We start from the raw sequence: 25,970 nt of genomic DNA on the forward strand, positions 1-25,970 counted from the left end.
GGGAGTCCTGCTAACAAGTCCCCATCTCACAGATTGATTCTGGACCACCACACAGGAACCGAAGAGACCAGGCTCCCTACCACCACCCCTGCACTAGCTGCAAACTTTCTGTGGCTCCACATCCTTCCCCCAGTACACATGTCACCATTATTAAGAAAGAATCAGTTGGAAAAGGGCGAGCAAACAGTGGCGATTCTCCCTGTGGATCACGAGTTACATTTGGGACCAGCAGTCTGGTTTTTCAACCTTCAGGCCATTTTAGGCTTGAAGGCAGGTTTCACCGGGAATCCTTGGCTGTCTCATATCTCTATCAACTGTAGCCAGGTTGGCCTTGGTGAATGGAAGTCCATGCTGCTGAAGCATAATCTCTATCCCTGTCACCTTGGCCACTTTGTGAGCCCATGAGGTTATGACACAAGTGTTGGGGAAAGAGGCTGATTAATATCTAGATAATAAGTACCTTATCCTTCAGATTATTAAAATTCTTCTCTGCTGAGGTTACCCTTTGCTGAGAACTCTCATGAGACCCAAATATCTCATAGCCCTGGCCATCTCTCCTCCACACAAGAGTACTGCTCAACGTTCTTCCCTCTGGGAAGATTTCCCTTCACCACTGTCCTTCAGGACTACACAGCTGTCCACTTCTGGCTTTTGTGGTAGGCAGGCATTATAGACGGACTGAATATTTGTGTCCTCTGAGAATTCATACGATGAAACCCTGACTCCCAATGGGATGATATTTGGAGGTGGAGCCTTTGGAAGGTAATTAGGTTTAGATGTAGTCATGATGTTTGGGTCCCTATGATGAGATTAGTGCCCTTATAATTACAGAAAAGGGAACTTGTTCTTCCATGCCTCTTCAACATTTGAGGATACAGCAAGGTGGCTGACTGCAAGTTAGGAAGAGGACGCTCACCAGAATTTGAGCATGCTGGCACCCTGTTCTTGGACTTCTAGCCTCCAAAACTATGAGAAAGAAATGTCTGGTGATGAAGTCACCCAGTCTGTGGTATTCCGTGGTAGCTGCTCAAACTGAGACAGCTGTAGTCTGATTCCCCAGGTTCCCATCTCCTGTATACTCAATCAAGCATTAATCCAAATACTACTATGGTGGGATTTTGGTGGATAATTAAAGTCTCAAGTCAGTTGACCTTGAGACATGGAAGTGGTGTGGGTGGGCCAGACCTGGCAGGGGAATCGTTGAAAAGCAGAGCATTTTTCTTACCAAGGAGCAGAAGAAGAGGTAAGAGAGTCAAAGCACAAGAAGGATGTGACACAGTAGGCCCGCTTTCAGGATAATACCGTGCTCCTGAAAAGGTATATAGGGTGGCAATAGGTGTTTAGAGCAGTCCCTGGATGACAGCCAGCGAAAACGTGGGAGCCACTTTCCTACCACCTCAAGGAACTAGATCTAAATGGGCAATAACCTGAATAAGTTTAGAAATGGATTATTCCACAGTCTCCACATCAGCACCCAGTTGGCCTGACATTTTGAGTTGGCCTTGGGAGACACTCAGCAGAGAGGCCAGTTGAGCCTTCCCGGTCTTGATCTGCAGAGCTGTGGATAATAAATGTGTGTTATTTTAGGCTGCCCAATTTGGGGTAATTTGTTATGTGGCAATAGAAAACTAATACAGGTGCTGCCAGCCCATTATAAAGAAAAAATAGTAAGTAAGCCAGGCCTAGAGATTTTTTTATTGTTTGTTTTTGAGATAACTCTGTTCATAAGGAACCCCCCTCGGAGCCATAGGTGTGGGTTCAGAGAGCTTTTTCTTGTACTAGGCCAAACTCAGAAGTAGCAGATTTTCCAGTCATTAGCAGATAAGTCACAGCAGCGCACCCCAATGAGGTACATGTTACCACCATCACAAACAAAGGAGGCCCACTATTTCTTGTGTCCCCTTTGAGTGACAGGAAGGGTGAGATGTACCAAGTTGCTGTTCACCTGATAAGTACTATGTTGACATGCCTCTGAGCACTTGACCACTAAATATTTCACTGAGTTTAAAGGCCCCTGATTTTTTGTGCGAATCGATACTTAGGTTGTCATGTCAGTATGTTACCAGTGTGTCTAGAGTAGTTGCTAGGTCCTGCCCAATCAGCATAATATCATCAATGCAAAGTAATGGTGTCACATGGTTGGAAGAAAAGGAGATCAAGATCCCTAAGGACTAGTTTGGGTCATAAATTTATGATGCAGGATACTTTCTTGACCCCTTCACAAGACTCGTGACAGGGGTGCCCAGCCACTTTGGCACCAGCAGAAGCAAACACCTTTTCCTAGGGTCCGCCTCACCGCACCCCTCATGGGAGGGAGCACATAGGCAAGTGAGTGTGGGAACTGGCCAGCTGCTTTGGCACTGGCAGGAGCAAACTCCGTCCAGGCTCTGTGGCAGCATCCAGATAGGAGTGCCTGCGACCCGAAGGTGCCAGAGTGCATGTTACAATGCTCTCTTAGCTCCACTATCCACGGACAGCAGTGTGTTATCAGCTCAGTGGTACCTTTGCCTCATTGCGTGGGGTGGCTGCCCTCTGTCAGCAAGGGCAAAGGGCCAGTGCGACAGCCTTTTTGGGTACCCACACGTCGTGGGTACCAAATTCTTGTCTGGTGCCCAAGAAGAATGAGGCCACACAGATGAACTGAAGGATGGCGAGTGCAGAGAATTTCATTGTGCAATGAAAGCAGCTCTCAGCAGAGAGGGGAGCTGGAAAGCGTATGGGAAGGGCAGGTCACTCTCCCCTGAAGTCAAGTCGCCTCTCTGCCTCACTTCTCCGAAGTCAAGTTGCTTCTCCTGGACGTACAGCCATCGCCTCTGAAGTGAAGTCAACTCTCCCTGATGTCCAGCTACTTCTCCTCTCTACTGGCTGAATCTGGAGTCTTTATAGGCATGGGATGGGGAGCAGGGCAGGCTGTAGGTAGTTTTGGAAAAGGCAACATTCGATTGGTAAAAAGACATTATTCAGAAAGAACAATTGACAGAGAGCAGCCAAACTGGGGTAGAAGTTCTCACTCCAGGTTTTTCAGCTTGAAGATGGGGTTTCACCAAAGAACCACCCTTGTCTGCCTAGAGTTTCTCTGCCTCCTGCCTCTATCAGTTAGAGAGCTAATATAAGACTGAGGTAGGAAGGAAAAGGGGTTTTGCTGGTCTTGCCAGATGAAAGCAAACAGTTCCTCATGATCTTTAAAAAACACGTATAAAGAAAAAGGCATTCACATGATCACATACACGTGCACACACACACACACACACAGATATATGTGTATATATGCATATATAATGTTAAATACCTATCTAATTTTAAACATATCTCTGTCTACATAAAAGGGAGTTGTTATGTAGAATTGGTCTGATATAGTATGTTTACATGACTATTCCATCTCTATAAGGCTCTTAGGCTCTTATCTCACGTATAATACTGAATAAGAGGCAAACATTTCTGGACTTGCCAAACCATATTTTGTGCTAGAAGAATAGAGTGGAAGCACCTGGTGAGGGTGCGTTTGCCGAAATACTGCCCTCAGTAAGCAGAGAGGCTCTCACCCCAAATATTTGAGGCTCCTGGATCTGGGCAAGGAGCAGCCCTGTGCAGCAGGCAGGCTGGATATTTGGCTCCTTAAACTCTATTCCAACTCTAGCTGCCTATGACCTGGGATGGGTCTTTTCCTTCTTGGGGCCTCATTTGTATCTCTGGAAAAGGACAATCCTGGGATAACTGATCTCTGATGTTTCCTGCCTCCTTGACAGTCGTGTCTGGGTAAATTGCTTTCCCTGGCCACAAGAGTGGTGTGTTTCCGTAATTCCTTTATTCTAAAGACTTTTGAAAGCCACTTTGTTGGAATACCAATCATTTCCCATCAGGAGCTTAAAACAATCCTCAGAGACTCATTATGATGTTTCCTTCATTCAACAAATGTTCCTTGAGGGTTTTCTAGTGCTGGTTCTCTCCTAGACGTTGGGGAGATGATGGTGAAAAATTCACATGGTTGGCATTTCACCATCTTACGCATCAGGGTACCTCTGATTGCAATGAGCAGAGAATCTGCCTGCCTGTGGGAGTGGCCCAGGGCGTCACACAGTGAGAAGTCTGCAGGGAAGCAAGCAGAGTAGGGCCAGGACTTGGTTCAGATGAATGAGGCAAAATTTTGAGGGAAAACAAGGCACTTGGTAATGAAGATGAATTGTAGTTTGCCATAATCTTTTTTTTCTTTTCTGAGACAGAGTCTAGCTCTGTTGCCCAGACTGGAATGCAGTCATGCGATCTCTGCTCACTGCAACCTCCACCTCCCGGGTTCAAGCCATTCTGCTGCCTCAGCCTCCTGAGTAGCTGGAACTACAGGTGCGCACCACCACACCCAGCTAATTTTTCTATTTTTAATAAAGATAGGCTTTCACCATATTGGCCAAGCTGGTCTCGAACTCCTGACCTCAGGTGATCCACCCGCCTTGGACTCCAAAAGTTCTGGGATTACAGGCCTGTGCCACTACATCCTGCCCATAATTTTTTAAAGATCAAAATTAATACAAAACTTCCACAATGAGCAAAATATTGAAATTTAAAATAAAGGCAAGATTTGTCGTTGCACCTGCAGAGCCCTGAGCGTCATGCATGTGGAGGAGACTTGTGGGTGCCACAGGCCTCTGATTTAAAAACGTCGCACTTGCAGTTTTCTGTGTGACCACTGCTTCCTTCTGAGGGAAGCTGGCAATTGTTCCCTTTCTATGCTCATGCAATCCATAGTGCCACAGGGTGGAAAAAAGAAATAGTTTGATTTAATTACAAATATCTCTGTGCAATTTTTGAAAATATTCTAAAGAACACTCAAGTAGGTCATGCAAATTTTATTCATTAAAATATTTGACTTTTCAGAAATGGAATTTCATCAAATATCAAACATTTTCTGAAATAGTATTCTTTCCCAGGAAAATAGCAATTATCAAACTACCTTTATACTTTATCCACTGAAGACAGTTATGAAAATTACACTGGTGTTCACTTCATTTTTAAAAAATTAATTTTCAAGAGTTTTTGAAAGTCAGATTTGATAAGAAGCCTGGTGTGAACTTTTTTACTCTTTATAACTATTTATTTTTTATCTTTATATAAATTTTTATGGACATCTCTGTAACGACTTCATATTGTAAATCACACAAGTATCCATAACTAATATAAATTACTTGATTATGTATTAGCACATTTACTCTAAATGGATTCTATTAATTGAAAGTAAATATAATTGTAAATTATACTAAAATTAATTAGACAATTAAGGCACCAAAGGTAAGTGGTGTAATGTTCAAGAAAGAAGTAAAATGCATGTGGAAATTTATCAAAATTATGGGAGTCATTCAGTTATAAGGTTGACTAGAAAAAGTATTGCAGCTGCTCAAGATAAATGTTTTCCTATCATTGACATTATTAGAATATAGTTACCCTCAAATCCACTGAAAACTAAGGAAACTTTCTGAAATGGTAACAAGAAATTGAAGGGAAGTGTTAGATATTTCAGAAACACGTAGTCATGAGTTTGGGCTAATAAAACAGAAGAGGCTTTAATAGACAGAATATGAACAAGACCAAGAACAACATGCAAATTCCAACATATTCATATGATGACCAGAGATTTTTAAAAAGATGGGTGTATGGCTGGGCACAGTGTCTCACGCCTATAATCCCAGCAATTTGGGAAGCTAAGGCAGGAGGATTACTTGAGCCCAGGAGTATGAGACCAGCCTGGGCAACATAGCAAGACCCCATCTCTACAAAAGATATGAAAATTAGCTGTGTGGGGTGGTGCACAGCTGTGTCCCTAACTACTCAGGAGGCTGAGGTAGGAGGACCGTTTGAGCTCAGGAGATCAAAGCTGCAGTGGGATGTCATCCCACATCCCAATGGTACATTCCAGCCTGGGCAACAGAGCAAGTCCCTCTCTCAAAAAAAAAAAAAAAAAAAAAAAATGGATATAAGAAAATACGCTAACAACTAGCAGAGAGTGGATTCATCCTGACTGGATCGTTTATTCCAAATAACGTTTGTCTTTATCTGGTTCTTTGTGAATACTTTGTAGCAGCAATGTGACAGAATCAGATGTATGAAACTCAAAAAAAGGGGGATCATAGTTGGAAGAATTGAAATAGAATTTGGAAACATGAGAATTTCCTGTTCCAGCACGATGCTTTTCCAAAATAGAAGTGTTTTATGGTATATATATATATGCAGACTCATAGCTTAATAGACAACGGTTTGCAGAAGGTGATAAAATCAACAAAAGTGATAGAATATTTTGGAGTGTTGTTGACGGCTGTTCTGAGACACTGGTTCTTGTTTTCTTAGTTTAAATGAAATTAAACAAGAGGCACACAGGAAAGGAGATGCAGCATGGAGAAATTTATTGCAAAGGAAAAAGGATATTTTGAAAGTTAAGAGGAGAATACACCCTGAGAGAGACAGAGAGGATTCAGGGCTGGCTGGTCATAAGGATGAGACAGCATTGATTATTACTGGGGAAACTCCCTTTATGGGAGTCTTACATGATTATTCAGAAGGAGGTGGGAAGAACTGTTACTAGGAAGCATGTTCTGGGTGGTCCTCTGGGTCCACATGCCCAGTAGCTACCCATGCGTGTTGATACATCACATATCTCATCAGCATCTTAAATCTCCACCCAGGGGTGTGGTTTTTACTATTATAATGAGCAAAGGGTCAGTTTGAGGACAGGTAAAATCAAAGTGCATGTATTCTCTGCAGAGGACATTCCCTACTGAAGATAGCTGTGCTTGAATGAGCTTAACTACAATGTGAATGCTGAGGCTTATTTTTTGACTGTACAATCCCCACGGTTGCTGCGTGCCAAGGACATGGTCACTTCGTTGACTGCCTACCCTGTCTCAATTTTCCCCTAAGAGATCTTAGGGTCTATAATCATATGGGAGGTGGAGGGGCTAGGTCATTTCTTCTGAAGCTGCTTCCTGCTGAGTGTGGGGTTGTCCCTGCCTAGCCTGGGCCCTAAAGTCTCTTCCTGCCTGATCTAACGCTGTGTGAACCATGTAGTTCACGGGACTGGTGGGCAAGACGTGAGATAGCTCATTAGCAGCCCAAGGTTGAAAGCCTTGTGAAACCATCATGTGGACTTGAAGTCGCTGTAAGCAGGAGAGTAAGATATCAGCATTATAAACAAAGTTGGACCAAAAGTTAAAGCTAAAAGTATGTTAATGACTGGCACCATTAAAGGGTGCAAGGCAGACAATAGCTATTGCTTCCAAATTCCCATGGAAGTTCCTAAAGTGTTAATTTTGTTTGCCTGGGTAATGATATTTTTAATATTTTCTTGGACTAAACCAGACTGATTGATGTAAAAAGAGCATTCCTCTTTCAAATAAAAACTTGTTTCTCTTTGTCCAGCTGTGAGAAGATTTAAGGCTTTTCGGTTTTGTAGGACTATAATGGCCAGGGAGTCCAGCTGTTGTTGAAGTCCAGTGAGGCCCCCTTCCATTTGTTGGAGAGCCACCATGATCTCCTAAAACAGTTTATGCTAGATTCCCAAAGCTCCACCTCCTGTAGCTGACCCTGATAATCCCTATAGACAGGGCAGTACTGAAATTTAGGGAATACGGGGTCTTGCTCAGAGGTGAATCTTGCTATGTTGGTACATGGGGACAGGGAGAGATGTGTTAGCCCATGCAAAAGTTAGATAAGGGGAAATGTAAGCGATGGAGCATCGCCCCTTCCACAGTAGAGGTAATTGTAGATATGCTGAAGATCCACAAAACCCCCAATTTTTTTGTGATGGTGAAATTTCTGATGCAAAAGTATTTTGCATTAAAGTGGTGAATACAGTGAAGGTTCTATAAAAGGGGTCTCCTATTTTCTGGCCTATAAGTGAAAGGTTTTGTGCAGATAAATTGGCAGTGGTTACTGGGTCTATTAATGAATGGTAGAGTTGGATGGTGGCATTAATAAGTTTTTTAAATACAGTTCCCCTTTAGGGTTCCACCAAAGGACATAGTTATCTTGTGATAGGATATGTTGACAGTCCTTCGGGGATGTATTGAGATAAGGGTTTCCGGTGAGAGGATGGCCTCAGCAAAAACGAGAGGTTGTAGTTTGGTTGATATGAAATAGAGGTGGTGCCAGTCCGGGGACATAATAGAGCAAAAAATTGGTTGTCTGGGTGAGGTGTCCATTTATTATTAGTTTAACTCCTGTAGAGGTATTGACTAAAATATGTGACAGTGATAAAGTTTCAGCTACACTGACTCTCTTGGAGTTCTACGAAAGTGGCAGAACTGCCATGATTAATGTAAAGGCAGAAGAGGAATTGCTCTGGATAAAAGGTATGTAAGAAAGCAATTTTTCCTTTTGGGATATTTGAACTGCTGCTGATAATTAAGAGGAGGAGCTTAAGGACCCCAGGACCTGACCCAGTAAAATCCCTTTGTATTGACTGTTGGGCCTGATATCCCCATTCTGTGGGCCAGCGAGTTCGTCCCTGGAGATGTGCTGGGATGCCAGACCAGTCTTCTAAGGGCCCAGGTCTGGCATACCCCCAACCTTTAGTAGTTACGAAAAATCATCAAGGCTGAGTTAAGTTTTTTTTTCTTTTGTGTGTGTGTGTGTGTGTGTGTGTGTTGATTTTGCATTGTTTTGTTTTGTTTTGTTTGAGACGGAGTTTCACTCTTGTTGCCCAGGCTGGAGTGCAATGGCACAAACTCGCCTCGCTGCAACCTCTGCCTCCTGAGTTCAAGCCATTCTCCTGCCTCAGCTTCCCAAGTTGCTGGGATAGAAGCATGTGACACCACACCTGGCTAATTTTGTAATTTTAGTAGAGATGGGGATTCACCATGTTGGTCAGGCTGGTGTCGAACTCCTGACCTCAGCTGATCCACTTGCCTCGGCCTCCCAAAGTGTTAAGATTACAGGCATGAGCCACCATGCCCAGGCCTGAGTTAAGTTTAATAGACTAACAGTATGGTTAATTACTTCCCCTGCAGATAGGCCAGTGTCTCTAAAAGCCATCAGAGTATGGCAGTCAAGTACCAAGAAAATGAGGACGTTACCTGTCTTCCAGATTGGCTTTATCTGGAATTGTGTTCTTGAATAGAAACTTCAGAGCCTCTATGGGCTGGCAGGTGTAATTAGTAGCTTCCTCTGGTTCCTGTAAATGTTTATTGCAAAGCTGAATTCTGATCATGTGAACCCAATCGACAGCCATTGGGGTGGTTAGTAGTACTTACTAAGGTCCCTTCCATTTGGGAAGAAGTGGATCTGCCAGGGGGCCTTCCTTCCAAGTTTTTAATATGACTCTGTCTGCAGGTAGGATTTGGAGGATATTTTTCACTTGTCCAGGTGAGGGCAGCGCTGCATTGCCATACTCCTGGATAGCTTACTGTACCCAGGTTAGTTTTTTGTTTTGTTTTTTGTTTGTTTGTTTGTTTTTGACATCAGACTGTTGCTCTGTCACCCAGGCTGGAGTCTAGTGGTGCAATCTCGGCTCACTACAACCTCCACGATTCTCCTGCCTCAGCCACCCTAGTAACTGGGATTACAGGATGGCCACCATGCCCGGCTCATTTTGTATTTTGGGGGTTTCACCATATTGTCTGGGCTGGTCTTGAACTCCTGACCTCAAGTGATCCGCCCGCCTCGGTCTCCCAAAGTGGTAAAGCACAGATGTGAATCACCGCACATGGCCCCTGGCTCAGATTTTGATTATATTGTAGTAGACTGGATTTCTAGTTTGATTAACAGGTCTAAGGTAAGGAAGTGTCTCCCAGAAGTCATCTCACACGGACTAAGTTTTGTCTTTTCTTTAGGTGCCACTCGTATTCTCATGATGGCTATAGGCAACAGAATGTACCAAGACTCAAAAGTTGGCACAGTTTTGCCAGGATCTGCCTTAAAGTTTGATTAGTCCTATTAATCTTGCGGGAGGATTGTGGCCTCCATGAGGAGTGGAGATGAAATTTAATTTCCAAAGCTTGAGCTATCTATTGGGTTACAGTTGCAAGAAAACAGGGGCCTTTGTCGCTCCGCAAGGAGCAGGGGAGGCCAAATCCTGGTATGACCTCTTTTGGCAGTGCCTTGGCCACTTCTGTAGCTTTCTCTGTTCCGGTGGGGAAAGCTTCTACCCATTGGATAAAGGTGTCTACAAAAACTAAAAGGTATTTAAAAACCCGAAAGGAGGGCATTTGGGTGCAGTGAATTTGCCATTCTTCACCAGGATAGGTTCCTCACCACTGGACTGAGGTGAGGAAAGGAGGGCACCCTTGTTTTTTGTTTGTTTGTTTGTTTGTTTGTTTTGTTTGCCCCCAAGGTAATTTTGACAGCAAAGTTCACAAGCCCAAGTGACCTTTTTTATTGTGGTTGCCAGGCCTTTACCTGTAAAAACCTGGTTCATCCAGGTGGGTCATAGCGTCCTGCCCATATGGAGGGAATTATGTAAACTTTTAACAGTTTGCCAAGGTGGGACTGAGGAAGCAATAGCATTTGGCGTATGAGTCACCAACCCTCAGCTGTTATGGTCCCCTGATTTTCTTTAACCCATTCTCTTTCTTCTATAGTATAGGATGGATTTATATCAAGACAATGGGACGGGCATAGTGGCTTATGCCTGTTATCCAGCATTTTGGGAGGCTGAGGTAGGCTGATCAATTGAGGCCAGGAGTTTGAGACCAGCCTGGACAACATGGCAAACCCCTTCTCTACTAAAGTACAAAAATCAGTGGTGTGATGGCACACGCCTGTAGTCCCAGCTACTCAGTAGGCAGAGGCTGGAAAACTGCTTGAGCCCAGGAGGCAGAGGATGCAGTGAGCCGAGATAACGCCACTGCACTCCAGCCTGGGTGACAGACCAAGACTCGGTCTCAAAAAATAAAAATAAAAAATAAGATAAAATAAAGACAATGGGCAGAGAGGAATAAGGCCGGATGGGCTACAGCTTCCGTAGTTGCCCTGCTATCTTCCCTGCCAGCCCTTGCATTGTCCAGTGAGACTGAGGAGTTTCCTTTTTGATGTCTCTGACAGTGAATGACCACCACTTGCTTAGGATCATTCACAGCCTCTAAAAGCTGCAGTATTTCTTTACTATGTTCAATGTGGGAATTCCTTGCATATAGAAGACCCCGTTCTTTACAGATAGCAGCATGTGCATGAAGGACAAAGCAGGCATCCTTGGAGTCAATATATAGGTTTAGTATCTTTCCCTGACCTACAGCCAGGGCCCTAGCAAGGAGAATTAGCTCCGCCTTTTGTGCTGAGGCATTAGGTGGCAGTGCCTGGGCATCTACTGTTCGCTGTAGACTAACCACATTATATCCTGAACTCCTTTTTCCATTTTCCATAAAAATACTTCCATCAGTGAACCATTCATCATCAATGTGATTAGGTATCGATACATTTGTATATGAAATAATTTACCTCATAAAACATAACAGGAAATTATTGAAAGTCCAAATGCTTTAATATTTCTAAATTTAGATGAACTTACAGGTGTTTATAATGTTGCTATACCATAGAGCGATGATCATGTGTCTGATTGGTCTTAAAAATTCAAAACAAGTACTTAATGCTTCTGGGAAATCATGCCAAATCTTTTGAGAAGCAAACAAGCAAACTGTGTATTCTCACTTTTTAAAATTTTACTTTATGTTCCGGGATACATGTGCAGAATGTGCAGATTTGTTACATAGGTATACATGTGCCATGGTGGTTTGCTGCACCTATCAACCTGTCATCTAGGTTTTAAGCCCCACATGCATTAGGTATTTGTCCTAATACTCTCCCTCCTCTCGGAGCATCTGTGGCGGGTGTATACAAGGGTACATACCTGCCAGAATTTAATCAAAAATCATTATGCCAAACATGAGGCTCATTGGGTTCATTTTTGTGTGCGTGAATTCAATGAGCATAGGGAAGTTCTTGTATCTGTTCAAAATAATATATCAAAATGTATCTGGAAAATTATATATTTATATGGAGACATACTGGGCTTCAAGATAACATGCAATAAAGAAACTAGAAACTAATTAAAGATGGTTATCAAATATTAAAAGACATAATATGAAACAACATAAAACATTATGCCAAGTACAAAGTGTCTTTGTACATGCAGATGACAAATATTTGTGTAACATTATGGTTTAATAGTATTTTCTACCAAGTAGAAAAAGTTAATAAAGCTCTACAATTAAAAAAAAAAAGAAAGCATATCTACGCCAGGTGTGGTCCTGAGGTGGGTGGATCGATTGAGCCCAGGAGTTCAAGAACAGCCTGGCCAATATGGTGAAACCCTATCTCTACAAAAGAAATATAAAAATTCGCCAAGTGTGTTGGCATACACCTGTCGTCCCACCAGCTATTAGAGAGGCTGATGGGGAAGGATCGCTTGAGCTCAAGAGGTCGAGACTGCAGTGAGCCGTGATTGTGCCACTGCACACCAGCCTGGTCAACAGAGCGAGACCCTGTCTCAAGAAAAACACACATAACTATACGTACAAAAAAGCAAAACTATCTTTGCTTACAGAAAGTGGAAGAAAGTATCTTTGGAAGTATGTTTGATGGAGGTGAAAGTTTAACAAGATAAATGAATGCATTTCCTTAATTTGAGAATGTAGGGAACAGAAAAGTAGAGAAATCAGAAATGTCCAAATCACCAGATAAGAATACAAATTATTTTGGGCAAAGTACAATTCAAACAGAAAGTAAGAAGTTTATAGATGCCATAATTTCATATTAGTAAGGGAGATATGACAAAGTAAACAAAGTGTTTGGACTCTTTAACTGGAGAAATATTACTTTCTATGAATAAATCTGATCTACAAAAGAAGCCGCTTACATAACCCATAAATATTCTGTTGATATGTCTTGTAGAGTTTCATCTCCAATAATTGGTTTAAAACAGAACAGAGTATCAATACTTTGTAACACAACAACATCACATTTGGATCTTGTAAAACTGACTCACTAATCTCCCTTTGCCCAGTCTTATCCAAATTTAGCCTTAACATTTTTATTGAACAATACCAGTCAGAGCGGCATCCTGCAAAACAACTTTCAGTAAGCTGAAGTTGAATAAAAATCACTTGGGATCATCACTTGGTCAAGAGAAATTGTCACACATGGCAATTCTTCTCATTGAAAATGAGATCGACAAAGTAGTATATTTTGAAAATATCACGAGTTTGTTTCCATTAGAGCCAGAAAGTAAGATGTTAATAAATTATATTTGGAGCACAAATAAAATATTCCAATTTAAAATAATCTTGCAAGAGGGCGCAGTGGCTTACACCTATAATCCCAGCACTACGGGAGGCTGAGGCAGGTGGATAGCTTGGGCCCAGGAATTCAAGACCAGCCTGGTCAACATGGCAAATCCCATCGCTACAAAATATATAAAAACTAGCCAGGTGTGGTGGTGTGCACCTGTAATCCCAACGACTTGGGAGGCTGATGTAGGAGGATTGTTTGAACCTGTGAGTTTGACTCTGCAGTGAGCCACATTATGCCACTACACCCCAGTCTGGGTGACAGAGCAAGACTCTGTCCAAAAATTTTATATACATACATATATATGTGTGTGTGTGTGTGTGTGTGTGTGTGTGTGTGTGTGTGTATGGAGAGAGAGAGTAAACAACAAAAATAAATTTAAAAGCAAAATAATATTGTAAGGTTTGTGCACCTACCTTCCAATTTTTCAATATCCTTACAACAACTTTAATGTTCTGGAAATACTAATTGTTTAAAAATTTATGAAAATATGTTTATTGAGGTGCACATTTCCCCCGTGCCTTGGGCTCCAGTGTGACTGCATAGCACTAAGTAAGGGCTGGGGATTAGCGCTCTCCACATCCAGGCATCGTGAGTGACTCTTCCCGGAATATAAAAAGGAGAGAAGTGGAAGAAGGTGGGGTGGCTCTGAAAGCAGAGGTCTTCCCACACCATCTCAGCTGACATCTCACTGTCAACAACTGGGTCAGAGGACCGCCCTTACTGAAAAGGAGTCCAAGGCGGAAAATATTTTTTTTAAAAGACTGCTCAAAACAAAATCAGGGTTCCAATAGAGAGGAAGAAAGTGGTATGGATGGTAGGTAGTCAGGTGGCAATGCCTGCCCACAAATGAGACATTGAACCATGACACAGATAGACTGTCTGCAAGTTGTAGTGCTATGATGAAAACAAGGGGCTGAAATTATAGAGGGTCTTACTTTAGACTGGATGACAAAAAGGTCTCTCTGAGACAGTGGCATTTAAGGAGAGATGGAAAAGATGACCAGGAGCAGTGACTCACATCTGTAAACCCAACACTTCGGAAGGCCGAGACAGGAGGACTACTTGAGACTGAGAGTTCAAGACTAGCCTACGCAAAATAGAAAGACTCCATCTCTACAAAAAAAAAAAAAAGTTAAAAATAAGAAAAATAAAGAAAAGTGAACAAAATGGGAAACAGTTATTTGGACAGAGGAAAGAGCAACTACAAAGGCTCAGTAATAGACACATGCCTGCCATGTTTGAGGAACGGCAAAGAGGCCAGAGTGGCTTCAGCACAGGGATGGATGGGACAGGGACAGGTGGGTGGCACCAAGTGTGGTTGGGAATACGAAGCAGGGGCCTCAGCATGAAACATTCTTCCAACTGCCTCTTCTGTGATCACATCATCAGTCCTTCTTGGATGAAAAGTCTAAGAATATGATTTGAGATTTTGTTTTTGTTTTTGGCCTCCATCCACAATATCCTCCCTGCCGATCCTGGAGTTGGCGGTGGCCAAGGCAGAAGCCCATTATTCCTCCAGTTCTTTCAGCAGCCACAGCCTGGGATTGGTCTTGCTGCCAACCTGCTAGCTGATGCACAGGGGATGAGCCCTCAGCCTGTGTTCACAGAATTCCTTAAAGCCCTTTTACCTAGACATGGGCCAGCTTTGTGGGACTGCACTTCTGCTCAGTTTCCTTGAAAAGCACTCCTGGACCCTGTAAAACCTGGAGTCTACAGAACCTTCCATGTATTTTTCCAAATCCCTCAGTTTACAAAATCTTGCACGTATTTTTCCATAGGAGGCCCAAACCTGCTCTTTGTATCTCCTTTTCTTCCCCCTTTCTTAAAGAGATTGGCCAAGGGGCACGTTGGTGCCCCTTGGATTGGACTCTTCCAGTAAGACTCCTTCTTGGGCTCTAGGCTCTCCCCTTGGAAACTACAATGTTGAGGCTCTAGGACCTGCTAGCAAGCTCCGGCCTTGTAGATGACAGATTCCAGTGTCCCATGGGCACCAGTCCATCCTAAGGCCTTCCTTCCCAGTTCAGAGAAAACCCGCAGTGGCTAAGCTGAATTCTGATGCAGGCACTACCTGTCTGAGTTCAAACACAGTTTTGTACAGCCCACTGCTGGCTGCACAGCAGACACTGGGAAAAGGCAAATATCTATATTCCCCTTTTTACATTTCCTTGGGAATCACTTTTACTAATCTCCCTCACAAGACTTGCAGAGCACTTGGAACTTTCTCAAATGGAAAGATCTCTGTATACATAATTTTATGATCTGTAACAACTTGTTCAGAAACTTCTTCATTCTGGTTCTGAGACTAATGCATTACATACATTGGATATGCCACTTGTGAAAGTCAGCTTTAAGCAGAATATCAAGTATATTCATGGACCACCTACAGATCTGTGGGCAAAACCTTGTGGCAACCATGCTTTCCACCATCAGAGAAGACCTATTTTAAAGCAAAAGCTCTTTTGAGAATCATCAGGTTGTGTTTGGCATGGCAGCAGGGGCAGGGACATTAGAACACAAGTTATTGTCATTCCCCCCTCACCAAGGCTCTTAAAAACATTGGCTGGCTCTGGTGGCCCTGTCTGGTTGTCCTCAACTATCAAGATTTGGATTTGCCATTTACTGACTGTGGGACTTGGGTCATCACCTCATCTTTTTTGGTCTAACTTCCTCACCAGTAAAATGGGGTGAGCAATTTCTACTCCCTGGAATCCTCAGCAGGAGTGAAGGAGGTGTAACATTCCAAGAGTCTGTACCATGCCAGGGCATAGGTGACACTCAGAAAATTTGTGGGCTAACGATGAGGGCAAAGATGAATGATACTGGCTGGGCTCATCAGTGCTGCGTGACACCTACAGGGAGACAGACTCTGGTGACCCCTAACCCCCAGAAGAAACTGAAAAGGTACAGAGATGTCGGCCGTGGAGCACAGCCTGTGGACAGGGCAACATGCACTTTGGAGGCAGGAAGATAGCCTGATTTAAGATGCTCTGCGTGAGCTTTAAGCAGAATCTCCACTGTCTAGTGTGAATTGATTTTCTGAGTATCTCCCCTGGAAATGAGACTGTTGTTCTAGGTGCAGGTTTTCAAAGGAAAGGACGTCCCTTTTTATACAAACTCCGTGTTGCAGGAATATCAAGCGTCTGCCAAGGGACACTTAGCCTTGTATTACGGGCTCTTGAACCTGATACAGAGTTGCATCACATTTTAAGATGAAAGGGGTTTTTGCCATGGACTGCTCCACTTGGTGAGGCAAAATCTTTGTACTTTTTAGTTTGGGGATCTCAGTTTACTAAGGAATCTAGTTGCCCTTTTGTGTAGTACAGTCACATTGCAGTAGAGTTCTTAGAGCATTGGCAGTGGAGTTAGAAACACCTGGGTTTAAATCTGGGTTTAGCTACCAGCTAGTTGTCTGACCTTGGGCAAGTGACTTAATCTCTTGACGCTCAGTCTCCTCAGGTGTTAAGTAGAAACCATAGCTCCTATCTCAAAAGGTGTGGGGATTGAAGGTGAGCATGAAAGTAAGAAGTCATAGGCGATGTCCAGCATACTTTCATTGCTCATGCGATGTCCTCCCTAGGTTGGTACGGCATATAGGAAGTGGACATGGCCAAGTACCTAGTAGATGTTGCAGCTCTGGGGCAGAGCGAAGTTCAAGGTGGGTCATTTGCTAATTTTCAGTGATCTGTTCTGAGGTAAGCAGAGTGAAGACTAGCCCGGAAGGCCAGCAATGAGCTGAATCAGGGTAATTGAGTCCTGATGGGAGACAGCTTCCTAGGAGTACTCAGAGCTGACAGGCTGAGGTGGAGGCAGAAGCAAAAGATGGGAGCTAAGCCCTCCTTCTCCTGAGAGACGCTGTAAGAGATGACCAGTGAGTAGAGAAAGTTCTGGAGTCAGCGTCATGTGATGAGCAGAACACAATGGGAGGCTGTGTATCAGGAGGAGCCTAAAGCTGAAGAGTATGAGGAGGCTGCACTGGACGAGTGGAAAGTGTTTTGGATTCAAGACAGAACTGGAGATGAGGTGCTGCTACAGGTATGCATTTATGTGCCTATAAGCTGACACTGGTTACTTAACCTCTCTGTGTTTCCAAATCCTCTTCTGTAAACAGAGGATGATAACAGCAGCTATTCCCTAGGACTGTTGTGAAAGTAAAAGAATTAATATATTTATTCAGTATTGACTAAAAACCCTCTAAGTGTCAGGCACTAATGTAGGCATGAAAAAAAAGCGGTGAACTAAACTGTTCTTGTGGATCTTACATTCCAGTGGAGGGGAAATGCACTAAACAACCAGAGCAACTACAGAACATATTATTCACCAAAAGCAGAAATCAGGTGAAGAGAGGGAACAAGAGAGGATGGTACTTTGAACTTGGTAGTCAAGGAAGGCTTCTCTGAGGAAGAGACATCTAACCTGAGACAGGACTAAAGGACCTTGTGCATTTAGTTCGGCTCTGAAGGGCTCAGCTTCTGCATAGTCCCCTGTCCTCCAAGGTCAGAGAAAAAGGAAGAACACGGATTTTAGTAAGTCTTCCTAAGGGTTTCCAGCTCATATCTGTGGGTGCAGTCTGCATGTAATCTTTTCTTCTGCATGCTGCCTGTTCCAGCACCAGATGAGGAGACAGCAAACTTACAGGGACTGCTTAATGAGTTCCTGCCATTACAGAAGGCCCTTTCATTATGAAAAATCTTCACACACAGATATTATCGCCTACTGGTTCTGCTTTCCTGGTTGAAGGTTGATTGATACAGATTTTGGTAATAAGTGTGATTTCAGAAGAATAGAATTTTAAGAAGAAATTCTCTGAAATTGTTCTGGGTTTCTGGAGTTCCCTCGTTTATCTGATTTGTTTTAAAGGCCTTCATGACCCTGTTTCTAATGGTAAAAGGGCACTGGTAGTCTACGGCAAGAAGTGGCAAGGGATTTTCTCAAATTATCACTTTTAGTTACTCGCACTCAAGCACCTGTAAGAATGCCAGCGTCTAGGTGACCAAGTAGGTGATTTCCGTAAACAAGTATCCTGGAACGTAAAATAAAATAAAAATTTTAAAAAGTACAAAAATAGCCTACTATATTGGTGCAGGCCTATAGTCCCAGCTACTGTAGGGGCTACGGTGGGAAGGTCGCTTGGGATCAGGAGGCGGAGGTCGCAGTGAGCCGGGATCATGCCACTGCACTCCAGCCTGGGCAACAGAAAGACACTTTTTCTCAAAATTTAAATAAATGGATAAGTAAATAAATTACAAAAAATAACGTAGTAGTGAAAATGAGAAGTATAATGGAGATGACCGGTTGCCTCTAAATGTGCTGGAGAACATAGGAAAAGAAAATTATGACATCAAGTCCTTAAAGCCTTATCCATATCCAGATGCACATAAAGAACTAGAAAGTGTCCATGAAAGAACCCATTATCTCCTATAGCCGCAGAACGGATATTTGGGAAAACCAAATCCAAAGCTGAATCCTGTGGTTGACTGAATTACGACACGAATGCACTTCCTAATCTCTCAAGGTCTCTTCTGTTCATGTTAGAGCACTTGTTGGGAATGAATGGGATCCTGAATATTTTAATGTGACATATATGCAGACTTTGATGAAGCTGGGTACCTTGAACCCCTCAATTCTGTGACATATGTCTTTCAGACACCTAAAAAAGGTGTAAAAAAGTAAAAAACAAACAAACAAACAAAAAACACCTTCACTCCCGCCTGAGGAGTTTATTTCTCCGCTGCCTGAAGAACCTGCAATAGTCTCGTCTGAGATAGTGGCCTTGCAGGACACTGCTGACCCTCCTGAGAAACTGCACCTACCACCTTTACTTCTTTTAAAACCCTGTAAAACTCAAGTTTCCACCAGCCCCAAACTAGAGGGTACATAGTGCAACCCATTAGTAAGGGTAGAATTTACTATAACAACTACAGATTTTTTTTCCAATGTTAATAGGCAGAAACCTAGGGACTTTGTGTGGAAATGCTTCTTGAGGGTGGGGTATGAAGGTAGAAAAAAAATAAATTTGATACACACCAAATTTATTGATATAGAGTCATTAAGCCAAGGTTCTGGATTCAGTGTTTCTCTTTGAGAGGATAAGGATGGCTCTAGCAGTTTGCTTGGTTGGTTGACTTAAATAAGGAAGCAAATGTTGACTATCCTTAATTAAGGAGAAATTCAAGGTCTTCCTTGGTATATTACAAAGGCTTAAGGACACTGGAATGTTAGAGTGAATTTATCATGGAAGAACTGCTCAGCCACGCTGGTAGGTCCAGAGGACGTGACTTTCACCAAGGCTGCAAGAAATTACTTTGTATGGGGAGCCCAGAAATCTGTGAGGAGTTTGCCGTAGCTCTCTTCTTTACTCAGACATTACTGCAGCCTTGCCCTTCAGGAAAGATGATGCTGCACTGCCTAATAACTATGCTGTCAATCATTGTCCTGACCTTCCTCAACAGATCTGTGCCCACTTCTTACTGCGGCAGTGCTTGGTGGAAAAGTAATCAGAATTATCAGGGATTACTTGATAAAGACTCTGAACTGGTACTAATTACAGGATACCCAAAATGTCACTATGCTCTTCCAATAAGAGCTGTTTCTGTTAATCATGTGGTTTTACATCAGGTTCAATGTACAGTGGACTAAGTTGGTCCATGAATCCACCCTCTGATTGTTTCCCAGTTTCAGAATGCATAGTTGGGAACATACACAGTGACTGGCAGAATCCCCACATTGCTTCCCTGACCTGTAGAGTGAGGGATGCTATGGATGGAGAGGCCAAGTTGAAGCCACTAGAACTGCCCTAATTATAAAAATCATAATCCACAAGCAACACTACTGTCCTGGAGGGACTGCAGTAACTGGTGGTAACAGCAAGCATTTGAAGGACACAGGCTGGTGATTCTTCAGCCATCCCTTTCAACTGAACTATTTCTCCTGTGCAGAAATACATGGATTTGTGGCCAGGCACAGTGGTTCATGCCTATAATCCCAGCACTTTGGGAAGCCGAGGCAGGTGGATCACTTGAGGTCAGGAGTTCAAGACCAGCCTGACCAACATGGTGAATCCCTGTCCCTACTAAAAAATACAATTAGCCAGGTGTGATGGTGCACAACTACAGTCCCAGCTGCTCAGGAAGTTGAGGCAGGAGAATTGCTTGAACCCAGGAGGTGGAGGTTGCAGTGAGCTGAGATCACTTAATTAAATTGTTGTTACAACTCCAGCTGCTGTGCTCCAGGTGATTTTGTTACTTTAGTAATCGTGACAACCCTGGGAACCTGATATATCATATCAATTAGGTGAATTTTTTTTCTCTTTCAATAATTATCACAAACAAGAGTTTGGGTTCGGCTGGAAAGGTCAGCAATGTACTTTCACCTCCTATTTCAAGCTTGTATCAACTCTCTAGGCTTACATCCTAATTGAGTCCTTAAGGGACCTTGACCACCATTCCCTTATACCAGATGTGACACAATTCTTTGCCCTGATGACATTATGCTGACGGAGCAGGAGGTAGCAACTAATCCAGACACATTAGCAACACACTTGCAAGACATTTTGTGAGAAATAATTCTCACATGAAATCAGGGGCCTTCTAACTGAGTGAAACGTTTAACAGTCTAGTAGTCTGGCATGTCAAGATGGTGCTTATAAGGTGAACAGCAAGTTCCTATATCTTGCCTTTCTTACAACTAAATAAGGAACACAAAAACAAATTGTGTAACAGATGCTTGTTTTCACGTATACCTCAATGTTGTACAGTATCGTGACCCACTGACAAGTGACTGAAACCCTGCTAGCATGGATCGGGGCCCAGAAAAAGAGAAGAACCTGTGGTCTCATGTGGAGTTCCCTATGACCAGTTGACTAGAAAATAAAAAACATCATGCCTGATTTTCATTTGTTACTTCAGAATACGCAGGCACCACATGTATTAAGTTTGTAACTAATGCAAAAGAAATTATCCCCAATTCAGCAGCTTAAAATGACACAAACATATAAGCAGTTCTGCAGATCAGAAATCCATGCAGCCTGGATTGGTTTCTCTGCTTAGGATCTCACAAAATCAAAGTTAAGGTATCAACTAGGCTGCTGACTAATTGAGGACTCAGAGAGATACTGTTTTCAAGCTGATTTGGGTTATGGGCAGGTCTAACTTCTTAAAGTTGTAGAACTGAGGTAGCCGTATACTTGCGGTCTTGGCTGAGGCCACTCTAAGCTACTTGAGCCACCTCCATACCTCCTTAGGTGCACCCTTCTATCTTCTAAGCAGTAATGGTGCATCATCATTATGGTGGCTGACATAAAGATTATTCATGGGTTTGGCAACATGAACTTTCACTTACCAGGTCCATCTCACTACAGCCACTGCTCACTATTCAATCTGCCAGCAGTAGAGACCAACACTGAGTCCCCAGTATGGCACCATGTCCCAGAGTGGTCACTCAGCTTCCAGGTAGCACTGTGATTACTTGAGTCTGCTTCCACAATTGAAGGGGCATCACTTTGTTCTTGCTCAAATAGACACTTATTCTGCATATGGATTTTCATTCCCACCCATGGTACTTCAAGAAAATCAATACTGTGGTATTAGGAAAGGCTGTATCCACCATCATGGTATACCACACTGCACCAGTTTTCAACATGAAACTCACATGACAGGAAATGAAGTATGGGAATGGGTTCATGCTAATGGATTTCACTAGCCTTGTGATGTTCCTCAACATCCTGAAGTGGCTGGCTCAGTAGAACAGTGGAGTGATCTTTAAAGCCTGACTGTAGTTCTACTCTGTGGCAGTGCCTTGAGGAGCTTGGCTGACAATCTCAGAGGTGGCAATGCTGTATCCCAGCCTTAAGTATAAGGAACTATTTCTCCCATAGCAACACCTATGTCTTCAAGAATGAAAGAGGCAAGATTCGGGCCTCCTCTCACTATTACTCCTGGGTATCTAGTAGCCAAATTTTTCTTTTTGTGCTCAAGAAGCAAAGTTTGCTCTCAAGTAACCAACTTTTGGCTCTATTGAACTAGAGGTCTTAGTTACAAATTGAGACATTTTTTCAACAGGGGAACCAAAAATGATTCCATTGAAATGAAAATTGTGTCTGCCAGCTGACCACTTTGAACTCTTCATTCCTTTCAACCAAGAGACAAAGTAGGGGGTCCACTACTGGCTCGGGTGATGAAAACCGAAAAAAAAAAAAAAAGAGAGATTAGGTTTCTACTACACTAGGGGCTCAGGAAGAGTAAGTCTGATATGTCTAGAGAGCTTCTTAGTCCTCCCGTGTTTGCAATTAGAGTTAATGGAAAATCACAGCAACCCCATCAAGACAGGATATCTAATGGTTCAGACTCTTCCATAATGAAGGTTTGATGAAGGTTTGAGTCATCCTGCCAGACCAAGCACCATGACCAACTGACATGCTATCTCAGGGCAAAGGGAATGCGAAATGGGTAGTGAAAGAAGGCAGTTATAAATACCAGTTACAACAATGTGAGCTGCTGCAGAAACCATGACTGTAATAGTGTTTACTTAATGGGTTAATAATATCTACCAGCATAGGTGGGAATACAAAACAACCAAAAAACAAGTTATTCTTTCAAATGAAATGCTTAGGGAAAAAGAACAACTTTTACTAACAGACATTTCTTAGCCTCTGAAAGGCCATTTGATTCAGTAACATATGCCAGGAGACTTCAGCAATATCCTGCTCCACTGTAGAAAACAGCAATCTGATCCTTTTCTCTCCTCAATCATTAATGAGATTATGCATTTGAGTTGTCATAATCCTCCATGGACAAGTACTCCCAAATCATATGCTCCAGTTTCTTCTCAAGGAGCTGAACGAAGTCTCGGCTCATATATCTGAAAATAAAGAGACATGTCATTAACCAAAAGATAGCTGAAGAACCTATGCTGTAGGAAGCATTTTGAAGGATACAAAAATGAAGTAACATGTCAGCATGGAAACAGAAATGTATCTGCACGGTAAGAGGTAGTCTAGTTGGCAATAACAAATGCTGGCGAGGGTGTGGAGAAAAGGGAACCTTCACCCACTGTTGGTGGGAATATAAGTTACTACAACAACTATGAAGAACAGTACGGAGGTTGCTCAAAAAACTAAAAACGAAGCTGTCATATGATCCAGCAATCCCACTGCTGGGTATATGCCCAAGAGAAAGGAAGTCAGTGTACTGAAGAGATATCTGCATTCCCATGTTTGTTGCAGCACCATTCACAGTAGCCAAGATTTGGAAGCAACCTAAGTGTCCACTAACAGATGAATGGATAAAGAAAATATGGTACACATACACCATAGAGTATTCTTCAGGCATAAAAAAAGGATGAGATTCAGTCATTTGCAATGACATGGATGGAACCGAAGGTCGTTATGTTAAGTGAAATAAGCCAGGCACAGAAAGACAAACTTCATATGTTCTCACTTATTTGTGGGAGCAAAAATGTAAAACAACTGAACTAATGGAGATAGAGAGTAGAATGATGGTTGCCAGAGGCTGGGAAGGTTAGTGGGGGTGGACGGTGTGGGAAGTGGGGATGATTAATAGGTAGAAAAATAGAATAAATAAGATGTAGTATTTTATAGCCCTATAGGGTGACTATTGTAGGTAATAATTTAATTGTACATTTAAAAATAATGAAGAGTATAATTGGATTGTCTGTAACACAAAGGATAAAAGCTTGAGGTGATAGATACCCCATTTACTTTGATGTGATTATTACACATTGTTGTCTGTATCACAATATCTCATATACCCCAGAAATATATGCATCTGCTATGTACCTACACACATTTTTAAAAAAGAGGTAGTCTAGCAAATACAAAGAGTGTCAATCAAGGGACAATGCGCACCTCAGACTATGGTGAGAATGGGAGTCTCCATAGTCTTCGAAGAATGAGTTAGATTCAGATAACATTAGCCTAAGTAACTGTGGAGACAGCCGTAACTATGAGTGAGGACCAGGGTTTGAGAAATTCAAGGCAGGGGCTGTTCCCCAACACTCACCCCCAGTACTCTATTGGACCCAAGTGCTTAAAGAAATTGGACAGTTCCTATTTCTACCCACCTTGCTGCTTCCTTGATGATGGATTCAAAAAATAGTTTCTTGACTTCTATAGGTCCTTGCACTCCTTCAAGCAATTTGAAGATTTTTTCGTATTCTGAAGATGTTTAAAAAAAACCTTCAGTATTATCAAATATAAAGAAGAATACAAGAGAATGTATACCTCAGCAATCATGATTCACAGGCTAAAATGTTTTAAATCCTTAAATCAAGATACCTGCACATACAAAAACTAAATAATAAAAAGACACCTGCACATACATACGAATGAAACTCTTTTAACCATAACCAAGCAGAAAAGCAAAGCAAAAGGTGTACTATGCTTTAGTCAAAGAAAAGAGGAACTACCGTAAATTATGGGCAAACTCAACTCTGGCAAAGAATGAGTCTCAACAGGTAACATGAATATCTTCTGAATCATAGAAAGAGAGACTTCCTATAGTTTTATAAAACAGACATTCTCATACTACTTACTTCGTCCAATGCTTCGGATTTCCTTCACTAATTGACATTTTATATCAGCATTAATTTCTTCTTGGCTTTTCGGAAAAGGGACTATTTCTCTGCATTTTAGGTCATCTTCAGAGAAATTGCTGGTAATGATTCCTCCCACAGGTGCATTGCTACCAGGTTTCTGCATCAGCTCATCTTTGCTGAAACCAGCAAAGTCATCAATCTGAGAATCCAACTGGCTTGGTAGAACACCATGTCCTGTCTTATGCTCTGGTGAAACAGATTTTGACAAAAAGCCATCAGTTGGTGTTTGACCATTTTCTTTCCCCTCCACATAGATATCATGAATGACAGATCTGGAAACCAAACTGAGAAGTTGAGCTGTGAGAAATGTGTGTTTCATCCCTCCTCTGGGTACATCTATGGGCTACTTAGTTTCTAGGGAATTATTTATTTCATAAATGGGAAGATATACCAGGGGGAAATCCCAGACCTGACGAACTGAGGCCAGGACACATAATACAATAAAACCACCTCTTATTTTCTGGCCCTATGAATAGATATGGAAACCAAGTAAGACAGTACAACTCTAAAGCAACATTCACAGATCCCTGGTACTCATGGGATAGTTTCAGCTTGTTATGCTTTACAAGTTGAAAGCAGCAAGTCTCACTTGATATTGTGATTTCTCAAATTCACTTACAAACTGCCATGCTTTACTGAGCTGGAAGCCAGACAACTTGGATACACCACAAGCAGCCTCCTCTCTACATCAAATATATTCCAAGAAAATAGAGGCGGCCATTACTGCTGAAAGTGCTATATGCACTCCATCACCAAAAATCCCTTTTAGTGTATGATTTTCCTCATCCTTCCTTTCTGTCCCAGAAAATGACTTTCTTTTCACTCTAGGTCTGACACCTCTCATTTATTCATCGTCTGTGGCAGGCAGCATGCTAGTAGCTGGGGATCAGCAATAAACAGCCCAGATAACAACGTTCCCTGCCCTTGTGGAGCTCACATCTTCATGGGGCGGTCAGACAGTACAAGCACAATAAGCAAATGAAACAAATGGCACTGGGCTAGTGGTAGGGAAGCCGTCCACAGGCCTGTGGGCAACAGCAGCAGAGGGAGCCCCAGGAGCTCTCACTGGTTGTGCAGAGCCTTCTGTGGATGTA

General features: G+C 42.5%; 1 protein-coding gene across 4 annotated transcripts in view; it reads right to left on the bottom strand.

The window, feature by feature from the left end:
• The window catches only part of CT45A10 (cancer/testis antigen family 45 member A10), a 73,934-nt gene that overhangs the window by 40,792 nt on the left and 7,172 nt on the right, over positions 1 to 25,970 (bottom strand). For 2 of the 4 annotated variants that reach the window (XM_025372415.1, XM_025372416.1), the window contains exons 3-5: positions 24,814 to 25,062; positions 24,343 to 24,436; positions 22,872 to 23,121 (exon numbers count right to left, since the gene is read on the bottom strand). In XM_025372415.1, coding sequence (XP_025228200.1) covers positions 23,022 to 23,121; positions 24,343 to 24,436; positions 24,814 to 25,062 — 443 coding nt within the window. In that variant the 3' untranslated portion in view covers positions 22,872 to 23,021. Of the gene's footprint in view, positions 1 to 22,871; positions 23,122 to 24,342; positions 24,437 to 24,813; positions 25,063 to 25,970 lie in introns of those variants that run through there. The other 2 variants (XM_025372417.1, XM_025372418.1) reach the window with 1 other exon arrangement.

Source organism: Theropithecus gelada, chromosome X (genome assembly GCF_003255815.1).
Source record: "Theropithecus gelada isolate Dixy chromosome X, Tgel_1.0, whole genome shotgun sequence".
Lineage (NCBI taxonomy): Eukaryota > Metazoa > Chordata > Mammalia > Primates > Cercopithecidae > Theropithecus > Theropithecus gelada.